Source organism: Drosophila sulfurigaster, chromosome 2L (genome assembly GCF_023558435.1).
Source record: "Drosophila sulfurigaster albostrigata strain 15112-1811.04 chromosome 2L, ASM2355843v2, whole genome shotgun sequence".
Lineage (NCBI taxonomy): Eukaryota > Metazoa > Arthropoda > Insecta > Diptera > Drosophilidae > Drosophila > Drosophila sulfurigaster.
In genome coordinates this window covers 9,042,961-9,067,004 of record NC_084881.1, presented here as the reverse complement: position 1 = coordinate 9,067,004, position 24,044 = coordinate 9,042,961, and the positions used below count along the sequence as shown (strand labels likewise).

The 24,044-nt window shown below is 42.1% G+C and overlaps 8 protein-coding genes and 1 long non-coding RNA gene across 9 annotated transcripts in view; 5 read left to right on the top strand and 4 right to left on the bottom strand.

The window, feature by feature from the left end:
- The window catches only part of LOC133848626 (uncharacterized), a 177,253-nt gene extending 171,132 nt beyond the window's left edge, over positions 1-6,121 (bottom strand). The window contains exon 1 of the mRNA XM_062284282.1: positions 6,118-6,121. The gene's annotated coding sequence lies outside the window, so the exon portion shown is untranslated. The remainder of the gene's footprint in view (positions 1-6,117) is intronic.
- LOC133839220 (STING ER exit protein) lies at positions 228-1,373 on the top strand. The gene is made up of 4 exons (XM_062270630.1): positions 228-444; positions 507-661; positions 728-1,054; positions 1,118-1,373. The coding sequence occupies exons 1-4, from the start codon at positions 324-326 to the stop codon at positions 1,271-1,273; spliced, it is 759 nt and encodes a 252-aa protein (XP_062126614.1). The 5' UTR covers positions 228-323; the 3' UTR covers positions 1,274-1,373.
- Positions 1,454-3,794, top strand: LOC133839210 (serine protease persephone-like). Its single transcript, XM_062270617.1, has 3 exons — positions 1,454-1,988; positions 2,892-3,117; positions 3,168-3,794. The coding sequence occupies exons 1-3, from the start codon at positions 1,745-1,747 to the stop codon at positions 3,745-3,747; spliced, it is 1,050 nt and encodes a 349-aa protein (XP_062126601.1). The 5' UTR covers positions 1,454-1,744; the 3' UTR covers positions 3,748-3,794.
- Positions 4,520-6,037, top strand: LOC133848720 (chymase-like). Its single transcript, XM_062284380.1, has 3 exons — positions 4,520-4,889; positions 5,117-5,348; positions 5,409-6,037. Exons 1-3 carry the CDS (start codon positions 4,649-4,651, stop codon positions 5,980-5,982), a joined length of 1,047 nt encoding a protein of 348 aa, XP_062140364.1. The 5' UTR covers positions 4,520-4,648; the 3' UTR covers positions 5,983-6,037.
- Positions 6,122-6,132: 11 nt separating the features above from the next.
- LOC133848574 (protein son of sevenless) lies at positions 6,133-12,027 on the top strand. The gene is made up of 7 exons (XM_062284202.1): positions 6,133-7,481; positions 7,554-7,905; positions 7,971-8,926; positions 8,992-9,834; positions 9,899-10,768; positions 10,830-11,595; positions 11,655-12,027. The coding sequence occupies exons 1-7, from the start codon at positions 6,462-6,464 to the stop codon at positions 11,696-11,698; spliced, it is 4,851 nt and encodes a 1,616-aa protein (XP_062140186.1). The 5' UTR covers positions 6,133-6,461; the 3' UTR covers positions 11,699-12,027.
- A 15-nt stretch (positions 12,028-12,042) lies between these two features.
- Positions 12,043-14,084, bottom strand: LOC133848780 (uncharacterized). Its single transcript, XR_009895297.1, has 3 exons — positions 13,818-14,084; positions 12,584-12,809; positions 12,043-12,459 (listed from the first exon to the last, which is right to left on the bottom strand). It is a non-coding gene; the product is annotated as an uncharacterized LOC133848780 (long non-coding RNA).
- A 564-nt stretch (positions 14,085-14,648) lies between these two features.
- LOC133848660 (cysteine sulfinic acid decarboxylase) lies at positions 14,649-17,820 on the top strand. The gene is made up of 3 exons (XM_062284316.1): positions 14,649-15,649; positions 16,602-16,969; positions 17,036-17,820. The coding sequence occupies exons 1-3, from the start codon at positions 14,837-14,839 to the stop codon at positions 17,631-17,633; spliced, it is 1,779 nt and encodes a 592-aa protein (XP_062140300.1). The 5' UTR covers positions 14,649-14,836; the 3' UTR covers positions 17,634-17,820.
- Positions 17,821-18,304: 484 nt separating this feature from the next.
- Positions 18,305-22,118, bottom strand: LOC133848601 (DNA polymerase subunit gamma-1, mitochondrial). The gene is made up of 3 exons (XM_062284237.1): positions 20,022-22,118; positions 19,144-19,963; positions 18,305-19,084 (listed from the first exon to the last, which is right to left on the bottom strand). Exons 1-3 carry the CDS (start codon positions 21,976-21,978, stop codon positions 18,430-18,432), a joined length of 3,432 nt encoding a protein of 1,143 aa, XP_062140221.1. The 5' UTR covers positions 21,979-22,118; the 3' UTR covers positions 18,305-18,429.
- A 100-nt stretch (positions 22,119-22,218) lies between these two features.
- LOC133848687 (actin-related protein 2/3 complex subunit 1A-B) lies at positions 22,219-23,810 on the bottom strand. The gene is made up of 2 exons (XM_062284344.1): positions 23,668-23,810; positions 22,219-23,601 (listed from the first exon to the last, which is right to left on the bottom strand). The coding sequence occupies exons 1-2, from the start codon at positions 23,738-23,740 to the stop codon at positions 22,541-22,543; spliced, it is 1,134 nt and encodes a 377-aa protein (XP_062140328.1). The 5' UTR covers positions 23,741-23,810; the 3' UTR covers positions 22,219-22,540.
- Positions 23,811-24,044: the final 234 nt, after the last annotated feature.

Below are 24,044 nucleotides of genomic sequence, written 5' to 3'. Positions count from 1 at the left end.
CTTAACAAAGAATCGATTAAAACCGATCTCAAATCGGTGCCAGACTGTGTAGCCGAAAATATACCATCCCATTGTTATAAAAAATATATATTTATATAAATTATATAGAAATTTTTCTTATTCATAAATATTATATATAATACACAATTTAATATAAGTCATGCCTGTTTTGATTAGTATGGCACAAACAGACACCCTGTGTTGCATGGTGACTTTCGATGAATCGATAACACAACAACCCATCTGGTCTGAACACAATATTAAAAAAAAACAATTGTAGTTGCAAAATACAAAACAATTCTGTAACTTTAACAAAAAAAGGCATGCCGAAAGTAGTCTCACGAAGTATTGTTTGTTCTGACACAAAAGATCAAGAGGAATATAATGAGGAAAAACCGCTAAACATTTACTACTGTTTATGTGGTAAAATGTCATTAATATTGGGTACGTCTCAATATTAAAATGCCAATACAAATATTTTATTAATAAATTTATTTTTTATTTAGATTGCGCTATTACTCAATTGCCTTTGCGCGAAGTGGATAATGCGCGAGTTATTGATACCAATGACCACGCCAACAAATTGACATTCAACCCAGCACCGCAAATAATTTATATTCGTCGCAAAGAGAAAGGAATTGAGAAACAATATCGCTATAAAGTGGGTTTTAAAATTTAAAAAAAAATATGTATATATTCTTTACAATATTGCCTATGTGTTTTACAGTGTCGTAGCTGCAATCTACCATTATACTACCGACATAACAATGACTCCCAAATTACTTTCGTAATGAGCAATGCACTTGTGCGCAATAAAGGCGAACATCCCTTGGCCCAGCTTCTGGCTGCTGAAACAAAGAGTAACCCCACAACAACTACAGTTGTTGCTCCAAGTGGAGGGGCAAGCGCGACAGCGACTGCAAATGTCGATGATTCGGGCATAGTGGATGCCAGCGGCAAGAAGGTTATGGTGACCCGTCATACAAAAAATATGGGCAAGTTTAGTTCTGTTACTGTGTCCACTATAGATGAGGAAGAAGACGAAATTGAGGCGGTAAGTGGAACTTTGCCCAGATGAAAATGTTGTTAACTTATTATACAATTGTTTTTTTTTTAGCGAGAAATTGCTGACAGTTACGCGAATAATGCTCGAATTATTGAGAAACAGCTTCAGCGCAAAGGGGGCAAGCTGTCAGATCTAGGTGCTAATTTTAAACCGGATATTGCTCAGCCCCCCCAGAAAAAGCAACGGGGCACCTTACTGGAAAGATAACTTTAGTTGCTCATATTTATTGCAACAACAACTTAATAAATAATAAATTAAAAAAAACACGCGAGGGCTGTTCCAGAAACAGCCGGTGTAACTACTGAAATTATAATTTTTTAATTGCGTTCAATAACATCCATGTTTTTTATGCAGAGGCAAAAACTTTAAAATGCACAAACACATTCCTCAGGGCCAATTTTTCCAGATTTTCAAATGGCCAATTATTAGGGGGGCTAAATAGCTCAGCGAATGTGATGCTTGAGAAATCAATCTTAAATTTTAATTCTCATCTACTATTCCTGAGAAAGCCCTCATACAACCCGATTGCATAGACACGCCCGAGAGATTCTATAAAATGATAGTCACTGCATTTGTAACGCCAGTTGGTGTTATTAAGTCGTTAGTTAAAGAAAAAAGTTGATCGCTTATCATTTTAAGAAAAATTACATCCTTTATAGTATCAATACTCTAAACAAAATGGAATATCGAAAATTTACATATACCATTATAATAATTCTAATTATTGACTCAAGTATTTTTAGCAAAACTGTTGTTTGCTTAAGTGAAACTTCATGTAATTGCATACATGAAAGTGAATGTGATTATGTATCTAAAGCTAAATACTTCTACAAAGATCTAAGGATCTTACAGCCTTGCGCTTTGCCAAGTGCAGACTTCTATTGCTGCCCGAGTCCTATAAAAACCACAATTTCAGAAAGAAGTATGTTTGTAACTTGCGAATCCAATTTTGGTAACAAAAATACAAAAAGTAATACAATTAAAATTAAAACCAATATTGTTAAAGCCCAGGTATTATCAAACCAACTAGAAGAGATCGGATGTTGGATTTAGGCATTTTCAAAATGATATCCCATTACGTGTATGTGACTAAATTTATATGTACATATATACAATTATAATTATTGACTCAACCATTTCTAATGAATCTGAATATCACTGCATACCAATGTGATGCTTTACTTAGATACATATGTATGTACTCGTATATAGTATGTATCTAGAGATCATACGAAAATAAAGTCATGCGATGTGCCAGCGTAGACTTGAATGGGAGTCTACTATTGCTGCTCGAAACAATAAAAAAAATTAGCAATCTCCGAAATAAGTCGGTATTTTTATACACGCTACCCATAGGATAGAAAGGTATGAAAGGTGATTCCTGAAAATTTGGAAGATAGAAATTGCCGAAGTTATTAAAGAAATACTTTTTTATGGACAAAAACGCCTACTTTCTAGAGGTGTTAGTTGATTTGGCATACAATCTGGTATATTTTGCATTTTATGGTATATCTTGAATCAATATCAATCGACATAATTATACCAAATATATAATTTGCCATTTTTTTTTAGTATATCACAGTCGAGTACACTCGACTGTAGCTTTCTTACTTGTTTACACCATTTAGGTTAAACACGTCTCAAAAAGCACAAATTTTTGGAGCCAACATTTAGAAAAAAAATGAGGTATTTTTTAAAACCCAAACACAACAATTTAAAATATTTTGTAATTAAAGCTTAAGAACTAATTGCGTTATTGATTAATTGGTAGTAGTTAAAAAAAAGGTTAAGTAATCTGTGTTTATTACTATCGTTTTTCCATCAGAATGCAAAGAATTTTCGCAAATTGAAAACTTTTGTAAGGAGCATCATTTGATCAACAGAGGAAAACCTGTAGAGCCGAATGAAATATCATTTATCGCCTCAATTCAAATGAGAGACAAATCTGATGAAAAATCTCCTTGGGAATGGAAATGCGGTGGGACATTGATTGATCCGAAGTTTGTTTTGACTGCAGCGCATTGCTTTGAAAATATCGATACAGCAACAACGTAAGTACGATTTGTTTTCCTAAAATAGTATTAATCGTAATATCTTGCAGAGAAATTACTGTCCTCTTAGGAGCTCATAATATAACCGAAACAACAGAAAGGAACGATTATGGACGATTTAATGTAACAATCAAAATACACGAGGATTATTTCAATAGTCCATTTGGTGACATTGCTCTTCTGGAACTGGGAAGTGCTGCAGACATTAGAACGCCTAGAATTCGACCTGCTTGCTTGCCTACATCAAGTGGAAAGGAAATTAAAGAATTTAGGGCTGCTGGTTTTGGTACAACCAATGGGCGCGATTTCCCAAGTGCATTATTGCAGACAACTTTAATGACAAAGCCAATTGAAAACTGCCGTCTTACGGAAGATACCCAGTTAAATGAAACTCTTCAATTCTGCGCAGCGCCGAACGGAAGAACTGGTGGCGATGTTTGTCCTGGTGACTCTGGTGGTCCAATATTCATAGAATATCCTGGTCGCAATGATTGCCTTTATGCGGTAATGGGAATCGTTTCCGAAGGGAATTTCTGCAATGTCGATGATCCTCATACGTTTCATACTAGAGTTTGGTATTATCGCGAATGGATTGAGAGTATTGTATGGCCCAATGAGAAGAATTCATAACTGTACATTGGTTTGAAATATCATATTAATAAATATATATATGTTATAAATATAAATTAAGTGGCGCAATATATAAACATTTTCAATAAAACCCTTTTATAAAAATATACCGCTAAATACTAACATATACTGAAGGCTATATTTGGCATGTGGATATTGTACTATATTCCAAATATAACAAAGAGTACAAAATATATGTACCAGATTGTCAGCCGAAGCTAAGATCCAATTGCAGTAGGCGTTTTTTGTCAAACGAAAGTATTTTGTCAATTCTTCTAAAATGTTCTTCTGATCGCTAGCAAATTTTAAGGAGTCACAAATACTATAGTTGTTTTTGGATCAGCTCTCTAGGTTCAAAATAACGTTTGCTAATTGATTTTTTGTCGATTAGCGGGTTGGATATAAAAAAAAATATATATGTTTTATCTTTTATAGTCTCTCATATCAAGAGTTTCATACGGATAGAAGGTAATAGTAATGTTACATATGGGTAATTCCATGGCGAGTATTTGTTCAAATACTCGAGTGTCTGAGCAAAACACTTGGGTGTCTGAGCAAGACACTTGGGTGTTTTTCAGAATTTGAACAGAAGCCATTTCGTCATTAGTGCAAAAATGATCGGTTGCACGAAGAACAACCACCGGCAAGACACAAGTGTGTACAAGCCGAGTGCCTAAATGCCGAATAGGCAAGTGCAAGAAAGGCCTGATAATACTCTATATGAAACGCCCATAATTATTTCACGACAACTGATCAAAAATTGAATTCAGTAACTCTCATTCGTGCTAGTTCGGTTGATTAAGATAGTTTGTTCCTTCAATAACTCGACCATTTTAATCAAAGCAAGAAAAAAAATTTAAATACAATTTATAATAACATCAATAATCCTAATCTAATTAAAATGAGCTTTTGCAAAATTGTGTATGTAATTACAATATTAATTATAATGAATTTTAGCATAATTGTTTGGTCAAGTAATTCTGCTGAAACTGAATGTAATTGCTTATATGTAACTGAATGTGAATATGCACTTAAAGTTATACGCTACTATAAAGATAAAAGCAGCTTACAGCTTTGTGCTTTGCCAAATGAAGACTACTATTGCTGCCCGAGTCCTCGACAACCCACAATCTCAGAAAGAAGTAAGTTTGTAACTTGCAAATCCAATTTTTGGTAACAATATTAAACACGCCGATTAAGAATATATCTGCCTGTTACTTACATATATTTCGGCATAAAGTTAAAATACCCTTCTCTCCTATGGGTAGTAGGTATAATTATTTTTTTCTACTTTCTAATAAAGGGGTGTGCACCTCATAGTTGAGCACTGTGTCATCATGTAATATTGCTTTCTTTCTTTTTTCATCAGAATGTACAGAATTTTCAAAACTGAAAGATTTGTGTAATGAGACAGGATTGGTCGCAGATGGCAAACCAGTAGATCCACACTCAATTCCGTTTATCGCTTCACTTCAAACAAGAAACAAAACAAATGGAAAACAAACTAAGAGTTGGGAATGGATATGCGGTGGGGCGTTGATTGACACAAAGTTTATTTTGACTGCAGCGCATTGTGTAGATGGTTTCAACAAAACCATAAAGTAAGTCTTTTAAGAATACAATAATTAAGAATATAATAAAAGTTAATATTAATTTTCTAGAGAGATGTCAGTTCTCTTGGGTGCCCATAATAAAACAGAAATAAATGATAGTAATCGATTTAATGTAAAAATTATAACAAAACATCCTAACTACAATCATTCATTGAATGATATTGCTATATTGGAAATGGAAAGACCAGCAGATTTTAGCACTTTTAAAATTCGGCCAGCTTGCTTGCCCACATCAAGTAGAGAGGATATCACAGAATTTAGGGCTGCTGGTTTTGGTAGAACCAATGAAGGGAAGGAATCAAGTGAATTGTTGCAAACAACTTTAATGACACACGAAATTACTAAATGCAAGTTTATGCCCTACACGGTATTGAATGAAACTCTTCAATTCTGTACAGGGCCAAATGGTAAAACTGGCAAAGATGTTTGTTCTGGCGACTCTGGCGGTCCAACTTTTGGCTCTGATCCTAATCATACGAATTGCCTTTTTTCGGTCATGGGCATCATTATAAAGGGAAATAGTTGTGACAAAGAAGGTGCTCGTACTCTGCACACCAGAGTTTCATACTATCGCAAATGGATTGAGCAAATTGTTTGGCCAAATCACATAAATAAAGAATAATATTTAATATTACACTTGTAACCAATTATATAACATATAAATACTCTATGAATCTGTTTATGTAAGTTTATAAATTTAAATTTGGACATATTCAAATGTGTTATCGAGAATCGGTATTAAATCATTATCGAATATGCCTTTTTGTTCGTTAACCAGCACTAACAAGCAATTGTGCAGCTAACTTAACGTCGTTGTAAGCAGAATTTGCAGAGAAAATATATTGAAAAAATTGTGTGTATAGCATGTGAAAACAAAGTTTGTTTTTGTTTGTTTCGATTGCAATTAAGAAGTGCGCTGCGTAAGAATATAGGCAAAAAACGGATAAACACACCGCTTAAAATGCTGCCCAACGACGACGAAGTTTCTGTTGACTAATAACAAGAGAGTGTGTGTGCGTGTAACTGTCCGAGTGCATGAGCGTGTGAGCGAGTGTATGTGAGTAGCGCGTGTGCGTGTGCCTGTGTGTGTGGAGTGCAGAAATGTTTTCCAGCGGTGGCAGCCATGGGATTAGCGTTGGCGTTTCATCTGCCGCATCCATGCAGAGCTCCTCCGATGGTGGTTATGACTTTACAAAAATCGAAAACGCTGCACGCTGGCGAGGACTGTTCATTCCATCGTTGCGCAAGGTGCTGGAGCAAGTGAATCCTAACGTCACGGCCAAGGAAGATGCATTGCTCTATGTGGAGAATCTCTGCGTGCGCCTGCTGGCCAAATTATGCACCAAACCGTTGCCACATTCGGTTCAAGATGTGGAGGAAAAGGTAAACAAATCTTTTCCCGTGCCTATCGTGCAATGGGCCCTCAAGGAGGCCAACGAGGTGATAAATTCCAAGAAACGTAAATCTCTGCTACCCACGGAACGGGTGCATACGCTCCTGCAAAAGGATGTGCTACAGTATAAAATCGATAACTCTGTTTCGGCCTATTTGGTGGCGGTGCTTGAGTGTATCTCCAGCGATATACTTAAGATGGCTGCCGAATATGTGTGCAATATCTCGCACTGTGAGATTGTCAAAGAGGATCTGGAGGTGGTCATGAATGCCGAACGTGTCCTCGACATGTTGGACATGCTGGACCAGAGCAGCGAGCAACTGAAATGCAATATGCTGCCCAGTCCACTATCGTTGCCGACGCAAAGGGCAAGCGCTACATACGAGGAAACGGTGAAGGAGCTGATCAACGATGAGAAGCAATATCAGCGAGATCTGCACATGATTATTCGTGTGTTTCGCGAGGAACTGGTGAAGATAGCACGCGACCCAAAGGAACTCGAACCGATCTTCTCAAATATTATGGACATCTACGAGGTGACGGTGACACTGCTGGGCTCTCTCGAGGATGTGATTGAGATGTCGCAGGAACAGAATGCGCCGTGTGTCGCGAGCTGCTTTGAGGAGCTCGCTGAGGCCGAAGAGTTCGATGTGTACAAAAAGTATGCCTACGATGTGACCTCGCAAGCAGCACGCGATGCTTTAAGTAGTCTCCTGGCTAATCCCAATGTAAGTAGTGTATAATTTCTATCAATATCTGAAACGAAGCTAACCTTAATGTATATAATTTTAATCTTCAAGGCACCTTCGCTTATGTCAGCGGGTCATGGTTTCCGGGAGGCGGTCAAGTATTATTTGCCCAAGCTGTTGCTGGTGCCCATCTGCCACGCATTTGTCTATTTTGATTATATCAAACACCTCATGGATCTCAGTACATCACAGGACGACATCGAGAGTTTTGCCCAAGTGCAGGGACTACTGCATCCGCTGCATCGCGATCTTGAGAAAGTCATGGCCAATCTGCCCATGCCGGTGCCAGTTAGCGGACGTGTGCGACGTCAAATGGCAATTGAACGCACACGCGAGCTGCAGATGAAAGTCGAACATTGGGACGACAAGGATGTTGGTCTGAATTGCAACGAGTTCATACGCGGTAAGTTCTGTTTTCCGATTGGCAAAGACAATTACTAATAACACATACCATTTATACAAACACAGAGGACTCGTTGAGTAAACTCGGATCCGGCAAACGCATTTGGAGTGAACGAAAGGTGTTTCTTTTCGATGGTCTCATGGTGCTTTGCAAAGCGAATACCAAGAAACAAACGCCATCAGCGGGCGCCACTGCCTACGAGTATCGTCTGAAGGAGAAGTTCTTTATGCGACGTGTGGAGATTTGTGATCGCGCGGATACCGAGGAACTGAAGCACAGCTTTGAGCTCACAACACGCATGCATCCAGCAATTGTATTGTCAGCGCAAAGTGCACAGGATAAAAACAATTTTATGGCAGATCTAATTATGGTGAATACGAAATCAATGCTTGATCGGATTTTGGACAGCATACTGCAGGACATTGAACGAAAGCATCCGTTGCGCATGCCCAGTCCTGAAATTTATAAATTCGCTATCCCCGACAGTGCCGAGAATATTGTGCTCGAGGATAGGGACAGTGGTGTGGTGCCGATGATAAAGGGTGCAACGCTCTGTAAATTAATTGAACGTCTCACCTATCACATCTATGCGGACCCCACATTTGTGCGAACTTTTCTTACCACATATCGTTACTTTTGTTCCCCTCAGCAGCTGCTGACGCTGCTAATCGAACGCTTTGAGATACCAGAGCCTAGTTTGGTGTATCAAGAGCAGCCCTCGATTGGCAGCAGTGGCGGCAATGATCTTGACAAGGATGGCACCACAACGGCGGCGACAGTGGATAGCGACAAGATGTTGAAGAACTCGCAGCGCGAGGATTGGAAACGATATCGCAAGGAGTTTGTACAGCCGGTGCAATTTCGTGTATTAAACGTATTGCGACACTGGGTGGACCATCATTTCTATGATTTTGAGAAGGATCCGACACTACTGGACAGACTGTTGCATTTCCTAAACGATGTCAACAGCAAATCCATGCGTAAATGGGTCGACTCCGTGCGCAAAATTGTTGATCGCAAGGTAACTTATATATAATATATAATAATAGACACATTTGCTCAATTGTTTTCGTTGTCCATTTGCAGAACAAACAAAGCAATAAGAAGATTGTCTATGCCTACGGTCATGATCCGCCGCCGATTGAGTTTCATTTAAATGTGCCAGAAGATGAGATTACGCTACTGACATTGCATCCACTTGAGGCGGCGCGTCAGCTAACACTATTGGAGTTCGAGATGTACAAGAATGTGAAGCCATCGGAACTGGTCGGCTCGCCGTGGACCAAGAAGGACAAAGAGTTGAAAAGTCCTAATCTGCTGAAGATCATGAAGCACACTACAAATGTGACGCGTTGGATTGAGAAGTCCATCATGGAAGCAGAGAATTTTGATGAGCGCTTGGCCATCATGCAGCGCTCTATTGAGGTGATGATGGTGATGCTGGAGCTAAACAATTTTAATGGCATCCTGTCGATAGTCGCAGCCATGGGCACGGCAGCGGTGTTTCGGCTGCGTGCCACATTTAATGGTCTGCCGGAGCGGCATCGCAAGTTCCTGGACGAGTGTCGAGAACTGAGCGAAGACCATTTAAAAAAATACCAGGAACGCTTGCGTTCCATTAATCCGCCCTGTGTGCCATTCTTTGGTCGTTACCTAACACATATACTGCATCTGGAGGAGGGCAATCCAGATCTGTTGACCAATACGGAGTTGATAAACTTCTCGAAACGACGAAAAGTTTCGGAAATCATTGGTGAGATACAGCAGTATCAGAATCAACCATATTGCCTCAACGAGGAGCCAACCATACGGCACTTTTTTGAGCAACTCGATCCCTTCAATGGACGTTCTGACAAGGAAATGTCCGACTATCTCTACAATGAGAGTCTACGCATTGAGCCGCGCTCCTGCAAGACGGTGCCCAAATTTGTAAGTTTTACCATAATCTGCAAACAATTTAGTCATTTGAAATTCATTTTCGTATTGTTTTCAGCCCCGTAAGTGGCCGAACATTCCGCTTAAATCGCCGGGCATAAAGCCGCGACGTCACAACCAGAACAACAACAGCAACAAGCTGTCCAACAATGCGCCGATCAACGTTGAACAGCCAACGGCGTCAACATCATCAACAGCATCAGCAGCGTCCAGCGTAGGTGTCGGGGATCAAAGTCCACAACACAACCCGCATGCGTATTCTGTGTTTGCACCCGTCATCATACCGGAGCGCAATGGCGGCAGCACATGGAGTGGCATTTCATTGCATCGGACGACAGACAATGGTGAGGTGGCGCCGGCGCCGCACTTGCCCCGAAAGCCAGCGGCGCACGTGTGGACGCACAACAATAACATTGCGGCAACGGATAACTTTAGTCCAGCACTATCAGAGCAGCAGCTTCCACTAGCAACGGCAGCAACAGCAGCTGCTAACAGCAGTTGGGGCAATGTGAACGATTTTTATGTGAGCTCTGATGTATCGGATGTGCTGCCGCCATCGCCGCTTCCCAAATTGATGATAAGTCCACGTCACGAGGCAGTTCCGCAACCGCCACCAGCAGGCAATCGTTCACCATTCCATGGACGTGCTCCGCAGATGCAGATGCAGTACAGTCCCACGCACAGCATTGCCAGCACTGTGACACTCATTGGCGGTGGCCTGGGCGATGTAAGTCCACAGCTTGGTGGTTTCTATTATAACAGCGAGCAGGGCCAGACGGGTGCGGTGCCCATATCGCCGCACGTCAATGTGCCAACAGCCACGCTAGAGTATAGAGCAGTTCCACCACCACTACCACCGCGCCGCAAGGAGCGCACCGAAAGTTGCGCCGACATGGCGCAAAAACAACAGGCTCCCGATGCACCCACTGTAAGTATGATGCGTAAATCAAGTTGGCATTGGAATTATTTTTTGTGCTCATCCCTTGCAGCTTCCGCCACGCGATGGCGAACTGAGTCCGCCGCCAATACCGCCTCGACTCAATCATTCCATGGCAGCGGGCTATGGACGTCAGCCAAGAGAGTTTGTGGGTAAAAGCAGCAGTCTTTTGCTGCCTAACACGAGCAGTATTATGATACGCCGCAATTCGGCAAAACAACCATCGCTGGGGGTTGGTGCAACAACAGCCGCTGCTGCCACAGCAACGGCATTGAGCTCAACCAATGCCATAGCTTCAACGCTAATCAATGCCTCGCATTCGTCGGCGTCAACGATAGCATCCATTGGAATAGCTAGCGATGAGCAGCAACTGCAACAGCAGCAGCCACCGCAGTCGATCTCACCGGCGTTAAGCTCCTCCACAACCACATCACCGATGACACCAATGACGCCCATGTCCCCGTACATTCCCAGCACAATTGAAAACAGCACGTCGAGCAGTTATCCGCATCAAGCGCGTCTCAGATCACAGCAGCAACAACAACAGCAGCAGCAACAGCCAGTGATTTTTGCACAGCAGCAACAACAACAAACACATCATCATCATCACCACCATTCGCAACAGCTACAGCAACAACATCATCACCAAACGCATCATACGCATACGCATTCACATCCACACACTCAACATCATCCATCACAGCTCCCAAATAGACGCTCGTCCCCAAAGGAATTCTTTCCGATTAATACGAGCCACGAGGGCACACCCAAACTTCCACCAAAACCTAGTCTAAGCGCAAACTTCTACAACAATCCAGGTAAGTCAGCATCTCTCAAATTCAATTGTAAATAATTCTAACTGAATTGCATTTTGCAGATAAAGGTACGATGTTTCTTTACCCAAGTACAAACCAAGAATAATATTTATTGCCTGGCGATGTGTGATAGGACAAAAACAAAATGGAAAATACAAAACAATGCCAAGATACGTTGAAACGTGGGGCGGCAGCATAGGATATAACTGAACGAGAGATACAAAATGAAACAAATAAGAAGTGTATATGTTTGTGTGTGTATTCAAATGAGATATGGACCGAGTTAAATCTGACCGATTTTTATTATTCGAAACTCAAAGCAAAATGCAAATTTATGTTATTATATTAATTATATTATAAACAATTGTAAATATCAAGAACATTGTAATGATCGTAGAGCGTAAAAACAATAAAGTATAACACTATTGTTAGACATTCGCACCGATTTACTATATATCAAATTGAGATTGCAGTTGTACAGGATTGTTATAATTTTTTATCATGCTTCCTTCATTCGAAATAAAGTTACCACGGTTAAATGATCTCTTTGATTATCAGAATTTATTTTTTATTTATCATTTTGTTTTGTTTTGATTCGTGGTCTTTGCCATTTGATACGATTTTCATGCGGTATTATATTCTTTGAGCTGTTGGCCAACGACCTTGTCGAACCATCAAAAATTTAAGACAAAACTGTGCCATTAACCAGATAAATAGCTAACTAAAGCTTGACCAAATGTGGCTAACCGCAAACTGGCCGGAACACCTGGCAGTAGGCACTTTGAAAGGCATTCGTAGACATTTGTTAACATAAATCTTTATGGTTAATTAGTTGGAAATAGGAAAGCCACCGTCCAAGTTGTATTGCTAGTTCCATAGAGCACAGAAGGGCGATATGGAGTTGGGGGGGCATAGCGAAAGAGGCCTCATTAATAGCGATTGTGCTAATTGTTGTCTCTATATTGTTGTACTGCATTGCAATTATACTTACTATGTTGCTTCGTTCGTTTCCTTTCGCTTTTCAGACAGACAGCCAACCGAGTTGTCGATGACGTCGCTCAAATGCTTCCTGAATTTTGGTTGATTGCTGCTTGAACTGGTTTTTCGTGCATTTTGAGACATTTATTTTTGCAACAAACGAAGGCAGGTTTTGCTTTTGATCTTCATTCATTCATTAGAGAGAGTATTGCAATTTCCTAACGGAATATGTAACGTGGCTATAATAGATATACAAACATTTTTCATTAAAAATTTCATTTTCACAAATTTATATATGAAATATTTTAATGATTAAACCCTAACGGAAATTGAAGTTTATTAATATCAGGCAAGGTGTGGTTAGGGTGTTGCAAGTGCGTTTCTAAAGAAATAAAATGTTGCAATTTTTATTGTGCACTTATTATTTTTTTTAATGCAGTTCTGGTGAAGCACCTGCTGTTCTTTTAGCCTTTCCAACAGGTAGAAGGTTGAATAACCTAAATTATATAATTGGCAACAACTGAACATGACAACCACGCGTCGAGGATATTGTATGTTTAATGGAAAATTTGTTGAGTAATCGCATTCAAAAGAATTCTGAATAATAAATATAATTATGTAGAGAATTAACGTAAGCGAGAAATAATTTCTTGGATGTAATTTCGCTTTTATTTATAGAGAAATTGAATTGAAATGCAGACAGACAGACAGTCAAGGCCATTGCCCAAGATCAGTTCCTTAACTTGTGGGTGCAGCATCTTAACAGATACTACATAAATGAAATCTGTTTCTAGCAATAGCATTCTTATAAATAACGAATAAAATTCTTCCGCATTGATTTATTGCATGTTGCACAGTCAGAGAAAGTTGTTGACTACCATATACATACATATGTATATATAATGCTGAAGGTTAGCTAAGTACTAAATTGAGTAGAATTGATTGCTTCTTGATTGCATTTCTCCAATAGTCTTGACCAACTTCTTAATTCACACCATCTAGTCACGACCTAAGCCAACGATTTGCTCACAGCTCGAGAGTTTCAGATGTTTACCGTCTTCACATTTCAGTTGTGCAATTAACTGCCATTCAAAAAATAATAAAAGAGACAAACAAAATTAAAAATTGAAAAAGAAACACCCACAGCAATTGCTGAAATTATTCAATGAATTTGCATTTAATTGTTTCTGCTGCTGATTGTTGCAAATGAGAGAGAAATCACAACAACAACAACAATTCAAATTTACCTCTTCGAAGGCAATAGCATCTCGCATAATTAGCAAATTAAATTGGTCAACTGCATAATGGTCTTACATGAGCACATCATTTAGCCAGTCGGCAAAATAACAAATATAATTGGCGAATTCCCCCAATCACAAAAATGTATCTTCTTTAACAATCCCCACAACCAAAACTGATTCGAAATAATCGCTGGTGAATCAACCTGAAATTCCCCGCGCTGTCGCAGCGCGTGTTGAACAAATGAAATTACGTTCACATTTTAGAGAGTAAAGTAGCTGTCTTTAAGCATTGGCTTGCTATGAAATACACTACGAATTTCACAATAATTCTTTAATTTATGAATGTGTTTATTTCCCTCAATTAAATAAATATTTTCTAATTAATTTTAATTAGCCATTTACAGGAAAAAATCACAATTCTACAGATATTTGATATGGTTGGAAAGTAAACAACAGAACACGCCCCTTTTACAATATATAGTATGCATACTTGAAGTTATCTTTAGCTTAAGATAAAAAAGCTGGTGATCATTAGCATTAATCTTGAGCCTGCAAAGAGCCTCTCACTCGATAATTATGATACTGCTAAGATGGGATGGGGATGCAGGTGTCGCTTAACTTTCCCATATGATTGAAATAATAATAAAAAAAAACAAACAAACAAACCAAACAAAAACAAACTGCCGAGAACCGCTCGGGTTGGCGATCTTAATTCTCTCGTCATGGGAGAGCGTCGGCATTGTCTTTATGTAAGTCGCATTGCGTTTACTTTGAGGCAGAGGCAGAGAGTGAGAGAGAGAGAGAGAACGGCAGCTTTTATAAAAGCGGCAAGAACCACAACAATTTGTTCAGTTCGGTTGTGAACTTCAGAATCAGAATCCGATTCAGAAACATTGTGCAACATATTGCCAGGATCAACAGTTATACAGAGGCGAAGCAGCAAGCAGTCTGAGAGGAAATTCATTCAAGATCATTTTAGCATTCAGTTCAAGAGATCAGCCACAAGATTTAGTGGTGCCAACAAAATGCTGGCCAGTGAAACATTTCCCACCCATCACTTCAAGAAGTCTATATATAAGCCATACAATGCGAACGTTGATGATTTGGCAAGTGTGACCAAGACATTGGCCCTAAGCACGTCGTCATCGAGTGATGCAGCTGTGATCGATGGCGCAGCAGCAGCATCAATGCAACCGGCCGCAGTCGAGTTCGACACACCAGCCAAAATGTTGACCACCAACGGCAACAGCAACAATAATAATAATAATAATAATAATAACATCAGCATCAAGAACAACAACAATAACAATTGCAGTGCTAATGGTTTGTCCAGTTTTGTGGCCAGTCATCCAGCAGCTGAATTCGAAGGTTTCATACGCGCCTGCGTCGATGAGATTATACAGCTGGCCGTGTTCCAGGGCACCAATCGCTCCTCCAAGGTGGTGGAATGGCATGAGCCCACCGAGCTGCGTCAGCTCTTTGATTTCGAGCTGCGAGACAAGCCAGAGTCGCAGGACAAGCTGCGTAAGCTGCTTCGCGAAACCATACGCTTCTCGGTGAAGACAGGACATCCATATTTCATCAATCAGTTGTACTCGGGCGTCGATCCCTATGCCCTCATTGGCCAATGGCTAACGGATGCTCTCAATCCCAGTGTGTACACATACGAGGTGGCGCCAGTGTTTACACTCATGGAAGAGCAGGTGCTGGCCGAGATGCGACGCATTGTGGGCTTCCCGGACAACGGACATGGCGATGGCATCTTCTGCCCAGGCGGTTCGATAGCCAACGGTTATGCAATCAGCTGTGCACGCTACAAATATGCGCCCGAGTCCAAGGTAAGCACCATGCCGAGCGAAGGCCAAACCACTTGACGCTGCTGCTTTGGTTCATATCTGTGCGCTAGTTTGTCTATCTGCCTGTCTGTCACTCTGTGTGTGTATGTGTGTGTTTTTTGCTGTTTGAAGCCAAACAAAGCGGAAGCACAATGCAAGCGACCTAGAGGCGAACTCGGATATCGTAACAGACAACTTGTTAGAGTACAGTCTTGTTCTCATTCGCATTTGTGCGAGTAGTAACATGTTTCTTATAACTAATTATTAACTAATTTCAATTCCAAGGTAGTTCATTGTGACGCTTACTTTTTTTTGCGACACTACATGGCGTATACGCAATACCAATAATGACCAGTTTCAATTCATAATTAGTTTTTATTAACTCATGTATTTTGTGACGAATACTTAATGTCATACTTGACACATACTTAATGTGTTTTTCAGAGTTTCATCAATATTTTAAAATGGTTTATTTTTGCTGACTACGTGGCGTATACGTTCTATTTGAAAGTTTCATAATACTTTTATGACTTAAGCAGCCATTGTAGATAATTATTCGTTTTAAACTTATTTATTCTTTGTACTTAAATGGGAATTTTATCGTACAGAGAACGACAATTTGAGCCTAATTTTTATATTTTTTTATTATAAGTTTTCAAACTCAAATAATCATTAGATTTCATCAAATTTTAAAACGATTTTTGTTTACATTGACGATTAATTCGTAATGCTCTTTTATTCTTATTTGATCTAAAAACATGCATACGAGCTGATATTTGTTTGCTTCTATTATATAGTATATTATTTCAATTTTTCAATTATTATTTATAAGCGTTGTAAGCGTTAAGTTATTCGGTTACTTCCATATTAATTTACTATTTTTTAATCAACTTAAGCGACTCTTTTTCATTGATAGCACTTTAATTGTTATGCTGCATTCTCTTTAATTTCATAGAAAAACGGACTCTTTAATGCGAAGCCCTTAATAATTTTCACCTCAGAGGATGCGCACTACTCCGTGGAGAAGCTAGCCATGTTCATGGGCTTTGGCAGCGAGCATGTGCGCAAGATAGCCACCAATGAGTTGGGCAAGATGCGACTCAGCGATCTGGAGGCGCAGATTCAGTTGTGTCTGGAGAACAACTGGCAGCCACTGATGGTATCGGCCACAGCTGGCACCACAGTGCTGGGCGCCTTTGATGAGTTGGTGGGCATCTCGGAGCTGTGCCGAAAGCACAACATGTGGATGCATGTGGACGCTGCTTGGGGCGGTGGTGCACTCATGTCAAAGAAGTATCGTCAGTTGCTCAACGGAATTGAACTGTAAGTTGAAGTGGGAATAAACTGATTGCAAGACTTAAAATAATTTTAAATAATTCTATTGCTTAGCGCTGATTCGGTCACTTGGAATCCCCACAAGCTGCTATCGGCGTCCCAGCAGTGCTCCACCTTCCTCACGCGTCACGCACAGATTCTCGGCCAATGTCACTCGACAAATGCCGCGTACTTGTTCCAGAAGGATAAGTTCTACGACACCTCCTTTGATACGGGCGACAAGCACATTCAGTGTGGTCGTCGTGCGGATGTTTTCAAGTTTTGGTTCATGTGGAAGGCCAAAGGCAGCGAAGGATTCACGGCGCATGTGGAGCAGGTCTTTAGCATGGCCGAGTTCTTTACCGCAAAGCTGCGTGAGCGTCCTGGTTTCGAGCTGGTCCTCGATCACCCGGAATGCACCAACATCACGTTTTGGTATGTGCCGCCCAGTCTCAGGCAAATGGAACGCAATCAGGAGTTCTACGACAAGCTGCATAAGGTGGCGCCCAAGATCAAGGAGGCGATGATTAAGAAGGGTTCGATGATGATCACATATCAGCCGCTGCGCAAGCTGCCCAACTTCTTCCGCCTGGTGCTGCAGAACTCCTGCCTCGATGAATCCGATATGCTCTATTTCCTCAACGAGATCGAAACCCTGGGACAAAAATTGTAGTGCTGCATCGCTGTTCGAAGGCGACTTTTTGATGTATTAAGAACATTCTTCTTAGGCATATTATGTACATAGCATACAATGGAATTGTAACCGGTATTAACTTATCGCGATCATCACAATACATCGTAATGCAAATATTAGTATTTTAAGGTGATACAATAATAAATATTTAGATTGTATAGATTAATTAACCAGCTGTTTTATTTTTGAAGCAGGATATTTTATGCAATTCGTTCGTTCTGTTAAGTGGAACATCACAGAATATTTGTCGGAAGAAGATTATATTCCTTCCTTTAATTGTAAAAGGACTTAGACTTAAAACCTCGAGGGTCTATTAAGTTTTTTGCATACCACCTCAAAGACTTCGATTGCGAATATTTGTTGACAATAGTCATACACTGCTATTATTATTATTCTTTCACATTAAATGAATTACCAAATTAATATAGCACTTTTCAATATTCAGTATTTCATAGAGTCACAAAGTATAAAAACAAAATTCATTAAAGTTAGGAAATATATTTAAAAACTTAAAATGCAATCATTTCCTCAAAAATTTCAAAACAAATTATTTCAACTGCAACTGAAACACTTCAACAAAAGAGAAAGCAAGATAATTAATCACACTCGTAAGCAGCATACAAGTTATTTCACTACAAAGTGCACTAAAATACTTATATATAATATATATATTGAAAACTTATAGTCTTTCACAATCTATTGGGTCCACATGTTTACATTTTAGAAATTAGTTGTACCAAATCGTAACAAACAAATAAACTCCTCAGTTCTTCGTTTAATTTGACTCTTCTTTGAGCCATTCCCATTGACTGACATCAGAACCTCCTGCCTTCTCGATGGCCTCATTTATGCTAAGACTCTGACCGGGCGCAATGCCGTAGCCAATTTTAAGGCCATGTGGATTTGAGGGCGTCTGGCAGTCCATGGTGCACTCTTTGCGCAATACGGTGTCCACTTCGACGGACGAGAAAAAGGCAACGGACATGGGCAGATCGGTGAGTCCAATGCGAGAGGCACAAAAGGAGCGTGTCAGCAAATTGGTAATGTGCATGGCCAGCGCGGCTTTCGGAGCTACATCATCCTTGACAAGATAGCGCAGTTCATCGTGAAAACTCAAACAGAAACGCGCGTGAGGTCCGAGCAGCCAACGCATGCTCACCAACATCAAGTGCAGAAAGTCAACGGCGCCACTTTGCACCACCCAATTGACACGAGTGGGCAGAAATCGTTGCTCCTGATCCTGCGACTCCAAGGCACGGCTCAAGCGGCAGCCGAGAAACGGCGTCTCGGGCTGCTTACGTGTGGCAATCTCCTCCAGCCGATTGAACATAGCACTCTCCGTGCCACCCTGCCAGCTTGGACGATGAAACACCTCGCCAATCGAACGTTGACGTTGCATTGCCAGGCGATTGGCCTCATAGCTGCTGTAGCTGTTAGAACAATAACAGTGATTAATCTGTGAATAATATTGGGTGTTATGAATACATACGCTCTGTCATCCAGTTCGTCGTGGAACTCTTCTCGGAGCCGATAGACACGTTTGCCCTTTGTGGCCGCAAACATCTTCATAGCCTTGGCCTTGGCTTCGCTGGCGCTTAGCGAGGGATTGAATTGTTGCAGCAGAGTCTCGGCAAATTGTTGTCCAGCTCCATAGATGCGTGCATAGTTTATCACTTTAGCCTGATCACGAGAGATACCCACCACTTTGGCGGTGATGGAATGCATGTCGCTGCCATTGGCCTTGCTGCCGCTGAGGGTCATCCAGCCCAAAGGCGTGGCACCATGCTCGCCATGCGCATAGGAGTCACCCAGCACTGAGGCTATCCATAGCTCTTGAGAGTCCACGTCTGCACCGACGAGCTTATAACCTGGCGGGGCTTGAACCATGGCACGCAACTCGGAGCCAATGCGATTGGCGCGTGAATTGGACGCTGTCATCCAGGTGGATTCCATAGCGCGACGCGTCAAGGTGCCAGCCACGACAACCTGCGGACAAATGGCGCCATAGGCAATTCGCTGAGCATGCGAAGCCAGTGCCGTAGGCAGCTCCTCTGGCTGCAGCCAAACAACCATTTGATTAAGAATACGATCACGATTATTGCGCCAGTAGGACATCATGCGAGCAATCTCAATGACCCGCGACGCCCCCTGGCAAGTGGGATCTCCACTACTCAACGTATGCTCCGAGAACTTGTTGAGAAAGTCCTTAGACAGCGGGTTGCCCACCCGAAACGACGGTCCGTTCTTGTGGGGAAGCTTGAGGAAAAAGCAGATGTCATCTAGCACCTGGTTACACCAGACTCCGGAGCCTGAAAATGAATAGTATTTACTTTATAAAGTTGAAGATGTGCCTCAATCTCAACTTACCTTTGTAGTTTTCCTCAAGTCGTTGCTGACGTTGCGAAATTTTTTTGTAGTGCTGCCGCTTGCCCAGCTGCTCGTCAATTTGTTGGGGCAGCATATCCATGGCCAGCTCGCTGTGTTCCTCCGAAGCAAATTGCCGAGCAAATTCTGGGATGGCACAGCGCTCAAGCAGCTGATCGATGGGCAGTTTAGTGTGCGCGGAGATTGAATCACTTCGAAATGGTACCAGAAATCCCCAGCCATGCTCCCGCTTGTAGTGCAGGGGATAGCCCTCCCAGCAAAGCGACAATAACTTAGGAGCAATCTGCATGCCAGTACTAATTTCACTGGCACCCGGCGTCCAAAGCTCTTCCTCCTCGTCAGCCAGCGGCTCATCCTCGCTGTAAACTGAGGGAGGCTTGCGGCATAACTTGCGGTACCATTGCGGATAGCCGGGCAACAAGGGACGACGCGCTGGCAACAAGGCGCGTTGATCGTAGAGATGTTGAAACTTCTGTTGCAGCTGCCGTTGCTTTGTGCTGAGATCACGATGCTGCAACTCCACGCTAGGTAATGGCTTACGCTTGGGCGGCTGCTTTAGTTTGAGCGTCTGTACGCTCCAGTCCTCATCCCACAGCCAAAGATGCTCACGATATTGCTCATCATGGAGTAGGGCACAAGCTTCTTCTGCTCGACGACCCAAATGATATTTCGCTTCAATACTGAGATCCTCATAGGTTAGCTGTGCATCACGGATATAGCGCTCCCAGTTGGAGTTTACGGGCAGATAGGCGGAACCCATTTCTAGCATGCCCGCCATAGTAACGGGATGTGGAAAGCGTTCAGCATAGAGTGGATAAAGCACGCGCAACACTCGATGTGTTGCCTCTACGTCACCAGCGCAGTAATTAACCAACGACTGGAAGTGCTGGCGCACCTGATCCAGCGTGCCCTCCACAAAGATGTTGCGCGGTTCCTTGGACAATTCGTCGCCGCCGCAATACAAACGATGCACATCTACCAAACTGTTGAGCGAACTCTGCTCCAACCATTCGAGATCCTCTACAGCCGGCTCCTTTTTCGATTTGAGCATGGCACGCTGATAGCTAGTGACGCCGCTGACGCACATATGCAGCGACATGGTATCCACAAAGCGTGTGCCCGTATCCTCAATCAAATACTGCTCCCGCAATCGCGCTCTATCGTATGAGACATTGTGACCCACAATCAGAGACGGCTCATCGCGACCCAGGGAAATGAGTTCGTCTAAACAGTAATGCGGTCGTTCGTTGTTATGATCCACATCGATGGGATCCATGGATGGTACATTTAGTCGATGCTTCGTTAGTCTGGGACTTACCCAACAATACCATCGCTTGGTGCTGACAGCTGTGGCCAGCACTGGGGTGCTGCCCTCACGCACACACACTTCCACATCGAACACGAGACCGTGCTCCAACGGTTCCTGCACTGGAGTCGCGCTCCCATCCGTTGGATCGTATGCTGTCCAGCCGGCATAGAAGGCCCAACGCTTGGGTTTGGCGGGCAGTTTATTGCAGGCCACAAGTGGATGCAGCAGCGCCTCGTAGGGCTGCACTTGTTCCTTGGCAATAGCATGGAAATGCTGCTCAATGTTCGGGCCGCGCAATTGCGGCAGCTTTAGCTGCACATCCGGCATGCACGATGTGCTTGCTACATCAATGCCGTGTCGCTTTAGTTCCGCGTTGTACAGATTGGCAGCTGCCTTCTGCACATCGCTGTATTGTCGCGAGGCCTGGGGAAAGATTTGTCTATGTAAATTCTGCGATATCATCTGCACTTTTACTAGATTTTCGGCATATTCCTCATCAGCTTGTTGCGCATGTTTGGGCTTTGGTTTTGGTTTGTTGTTTTTGCTGGGCAATTTGCGAAACACTTTAGTGGTGCTGCTAGCATAATGGTCGCGGCCAACTTTGGTAGCATAACAGCGTAACAGACGCATTGTTAGTCCGCAATTTCAGTCATAATTTTAAAATATTTACACACAAAACTCAGCGCGCAGCAAAAAGTAAACATTTATCGAGCTAGCCATAATTATCGATAAGTGAGTACAAGTACAAATTAATTTCATCATTACTTGAAGCAAGTATTGTTATCGATGCTCGTACTCGCATTGAATAGCGATCAACTGATTTTTAAACTAGTCCCCCAAACCAAGCCCCAAAAATAGAATTCAGATTCATCAAATAAAATAGTTTCACTTGTTGCAATTGATTAGACATATTAAAAACACATACACAGACTTTTGTGATGAAATGGGGGGAAGATAGAACATAATCTCCTTAGTTATTTGAATAAAAAATTAATATATATAAAAAGCTTTCATACGCGATACACAATTGGTTTAAGAGCGATTTTCGAAAACAATTTGGCAAAAATACTGTGCATCCCCCACTCCTGCCAAGCCTGCAACTCACAAAGTTTTGTTTTAAACAAATAACAAGGATTTGCCGGCTGACACAACAAGCGGATCCAACAAGCGAGACACACAACAGAAGTTACATTTAAATTTGCAGATTTCTCATGCCGCCATTGATGCCGCCCTGTTCCACATTCCAAATAACCAGCTGACCATCGACACCTGATGTGGACACCTTGCTAGCACTGTCCTTCTCACCAGCATACAGTCTCATGCTCGTAATGGCATTCTGATGTATAGAATCCACAACAGTGTCCGTATTCTCCGTTCGCATATTGCGATCCATCGATTGAAAGATGCTCATAGCTGTTATGCCGCTAGCCTCTCGTTTCTCTGACTTGTCCAGTTTGCCACTCAACACCAGCTTATTGTCCGAAGTCAAACTGTACAGCAGCGGAACACAACTGTAACCGGCGACGACCACTGAGGTGGGCGACACCCATTCGCAGGAGAGGAAAGGCAAATAGCCGGTGCGGCAGCGTATAACAGCGTTGCCATTGGTGGCGTCGGCAATGCTCACACAGCTGTCGTGGCCCACCCAGCACACTTTGTTGCCATCGCTGGAAAAGCTCACATTGTTAATCCAACCGCCGCCAGATGTGAGCGAGTTCCTAAACTCGGCCATCAACTGGCCCAGGGGCTTGCGATTCCCCCACGGCGTAGGTGATGGTGGTTCCTCAATGTCCTTGATGAAGGCAGAAAACACCCGCACCTTATAGTCCGTGGAGCCAGCCACGAGCAGCACATTATTGGGATGCCAGTCCAGCGACGTTACCGTGGAGCGTATGGGCTTCTTAATGTGCTTGGAGACCCACCAATCGTTCTCGGACTCAAAGTAACAGACTGATATTAGGCGAGCGCCCGAGCCAACGGCAAACTTATTCTCAGCCGGTGACCACTTAACGCAGGTGGCGGCGCGATTGATACGCAACAGGACAAGCGTTGGTTTCCATTTGCCATCGTCGCCTTGGGTCCAAACATACGCATTGCGATCGGCGGCACAACTAACGATGCGATTGGTATTCTTGGCCCAATCGATGCCCATGACACGCAAGTCGTGTTGATTCAGCACATCAGTCAGTTTCCAGCTACTGCCGTCGCGACGATAGATATGAATCTCATGGTTATTCGGTGATAAAGCGATTTCTGAGTCAACCAAAAATGAGTCACTCGATTAACAAACAAATAAAAAAGAGGTCATTTGCTACTCACGCGTGCGATCCTTGTTCCAGGCGTGGCACGTTATGGAAGCCAGCGAGGTGCCAAAGGTATACTTTTCGGCCATAGCGCAAAATTGGGTTAAAAGGTATTAACTAAATGCCGCACAACTTTTTACCACACACGTTGAACAATTGGGCGTTGTTTTTGTGTTGTTTTTTTCGAGGAGGCGTCGTTTTGTTTGATGTTGGCTAGTTTTAATCGCGGACTCTGGGCCGTCTACACGATTAAGCTAGAGTTGAACGTCGTTGTTCCGCTTTACCTGCGTCAATTCACAAAAAGTAAAACACGCAGAATTTTTTCAAGCGTTTCAGCAAACATGTAAAATGCAGAAATTAATCACCTTTGGTGGAGAAGCCAGCCTGTGTTGT

Coding starts and splice junctions, on each gene's coding strand:
- LOC133848601 (XM_062284237.1), bottom strand. CDS start 21,978: ATGCGTCTGTTACGCTGTTATGCTACCAAAGTTGGCCGCGACCATTAT. Junction 19,964..20,021: donor ACTTGAGGAAAACTACAAAG/GTAAGTTGAGAT, acceptor ATTCATTTTCAG/GCTCCGGAGTCTGGTGTAAC. Junction 19,085..19,143: donor GACGAACTGGATGACAGAGC/GTATGTATTCAT, acceptor TTGTTCTAACAG/CTACAGCAGCTATGAGGCCA.
- LOC133848720 (XM_062284380.1), top strand. CDS start 4,649: ATGAGCTTTTGCAAAATTGTGTATGTAATTACAATATTAATTATAATG. Junction 4,890..5,116: donor ACCCACAATCTCAGAAAGAA/GTAAGTTTGTAA, acceptor TTTTTTCATCAG/AATGTACAGAATTTTCAAAA. Junction 5,349..5,408: donor GGTTTCAACAAAACCATAAA/GTAAGTCTTTTA, acceptor TTAATTTTCTAG/AGAGATGTCAGTTCTCTTGG.
- LOC133848660 (XM_062284316.1), top strand. CDS start 14,837: ATGCTGGCCAGTGAAACATTTCCCACCCATCACTTCAAGAAGTCTATA. Junction 15,650..16,601: donor AATATGCGCCCGAGTCCAAG/GTAAGCACCATG, acceptor TTAATTTCATAG/AAAAACGGACTCTTTAATGC. Junction 16,970..17,035: donor TTGCTCAACGGAATTGAACT/GTAAGTTGAAGT, acceptor TCTATTGCTTAG/CGCTGATTCGGTCACTTGGA.
- LOC133848687 (XM_062284344.1), bottom strand. CDS start 23,740: ATGGCCGAAAAGTATACCTTTGGCACCTCGCTGGCTTCCATAACGTGC. Junction 23,602..23,667: donor CTGGAACAAGGATCGCACGC/GTGAGTAGCAAA, acceptor TGGTTGACTCAG/AAATCGCTTTATCACCGAAT.
- LOC133839220 (XM_062270630.1), top strand. CDS start 324: ATGCCGAAAGTAGTCTCACGAAGTATTGTTTGTTCTGACACAAAAGAT. Junction 662..727: donor AGAAACAATATCGCTATAAA/GTGGGTTTTAAA, acceptor TGTGTTTTACAG/TGTCGTAGCTGCAATCTACC. Junction 1,055..1,117: donor AAGAAGACGAAATTGAGGCG/GTAAGTGGAACT, acceptor TTTTTTTTTTAG/CGAGAAATTGCTGACAGTTA.
- LOC133848574 (XM_062284202.1), top strand. CDS start 6,462: ATGTTTTCCAGCGGTGGCAGCCATGGGATTAGCGTTGGCGTTTCATCT. Junction 7,906..7,970: donor TTGCAACGAGTTCATACGCG/GTAAGTTCTGTT, acceptor ATACAAACACAG/AGGACTCGTTGAGTAAACTC. Junction 11,596..11,654: donor AAACTTCTACAACAATCCAG/GTAAGTCAGCAT, acceptor TGCATTTTGCAG/ATAAAGGTACGATGTTTCTT.
- LOC133839210 (XM_062270617.1), top strand. CDS start 1,745: ATGGAATATCGAAAATTTACATATACCATTATAATAATTCTAATTATT. Junction 1,989..2,891: donor AACCACAATTTCAGAAAGAA/GTATGTTTGTAA, acceptor TTTTTCCATCAG/AATGCAAAGAATTTTCGCAA. Junction 3,118..3,167: donor AATATCGATACAGCAACAAC/GTAAGTACGATT, acceptor AATATCTTGCAG/AGAAATTACTGTCCTCTTAG.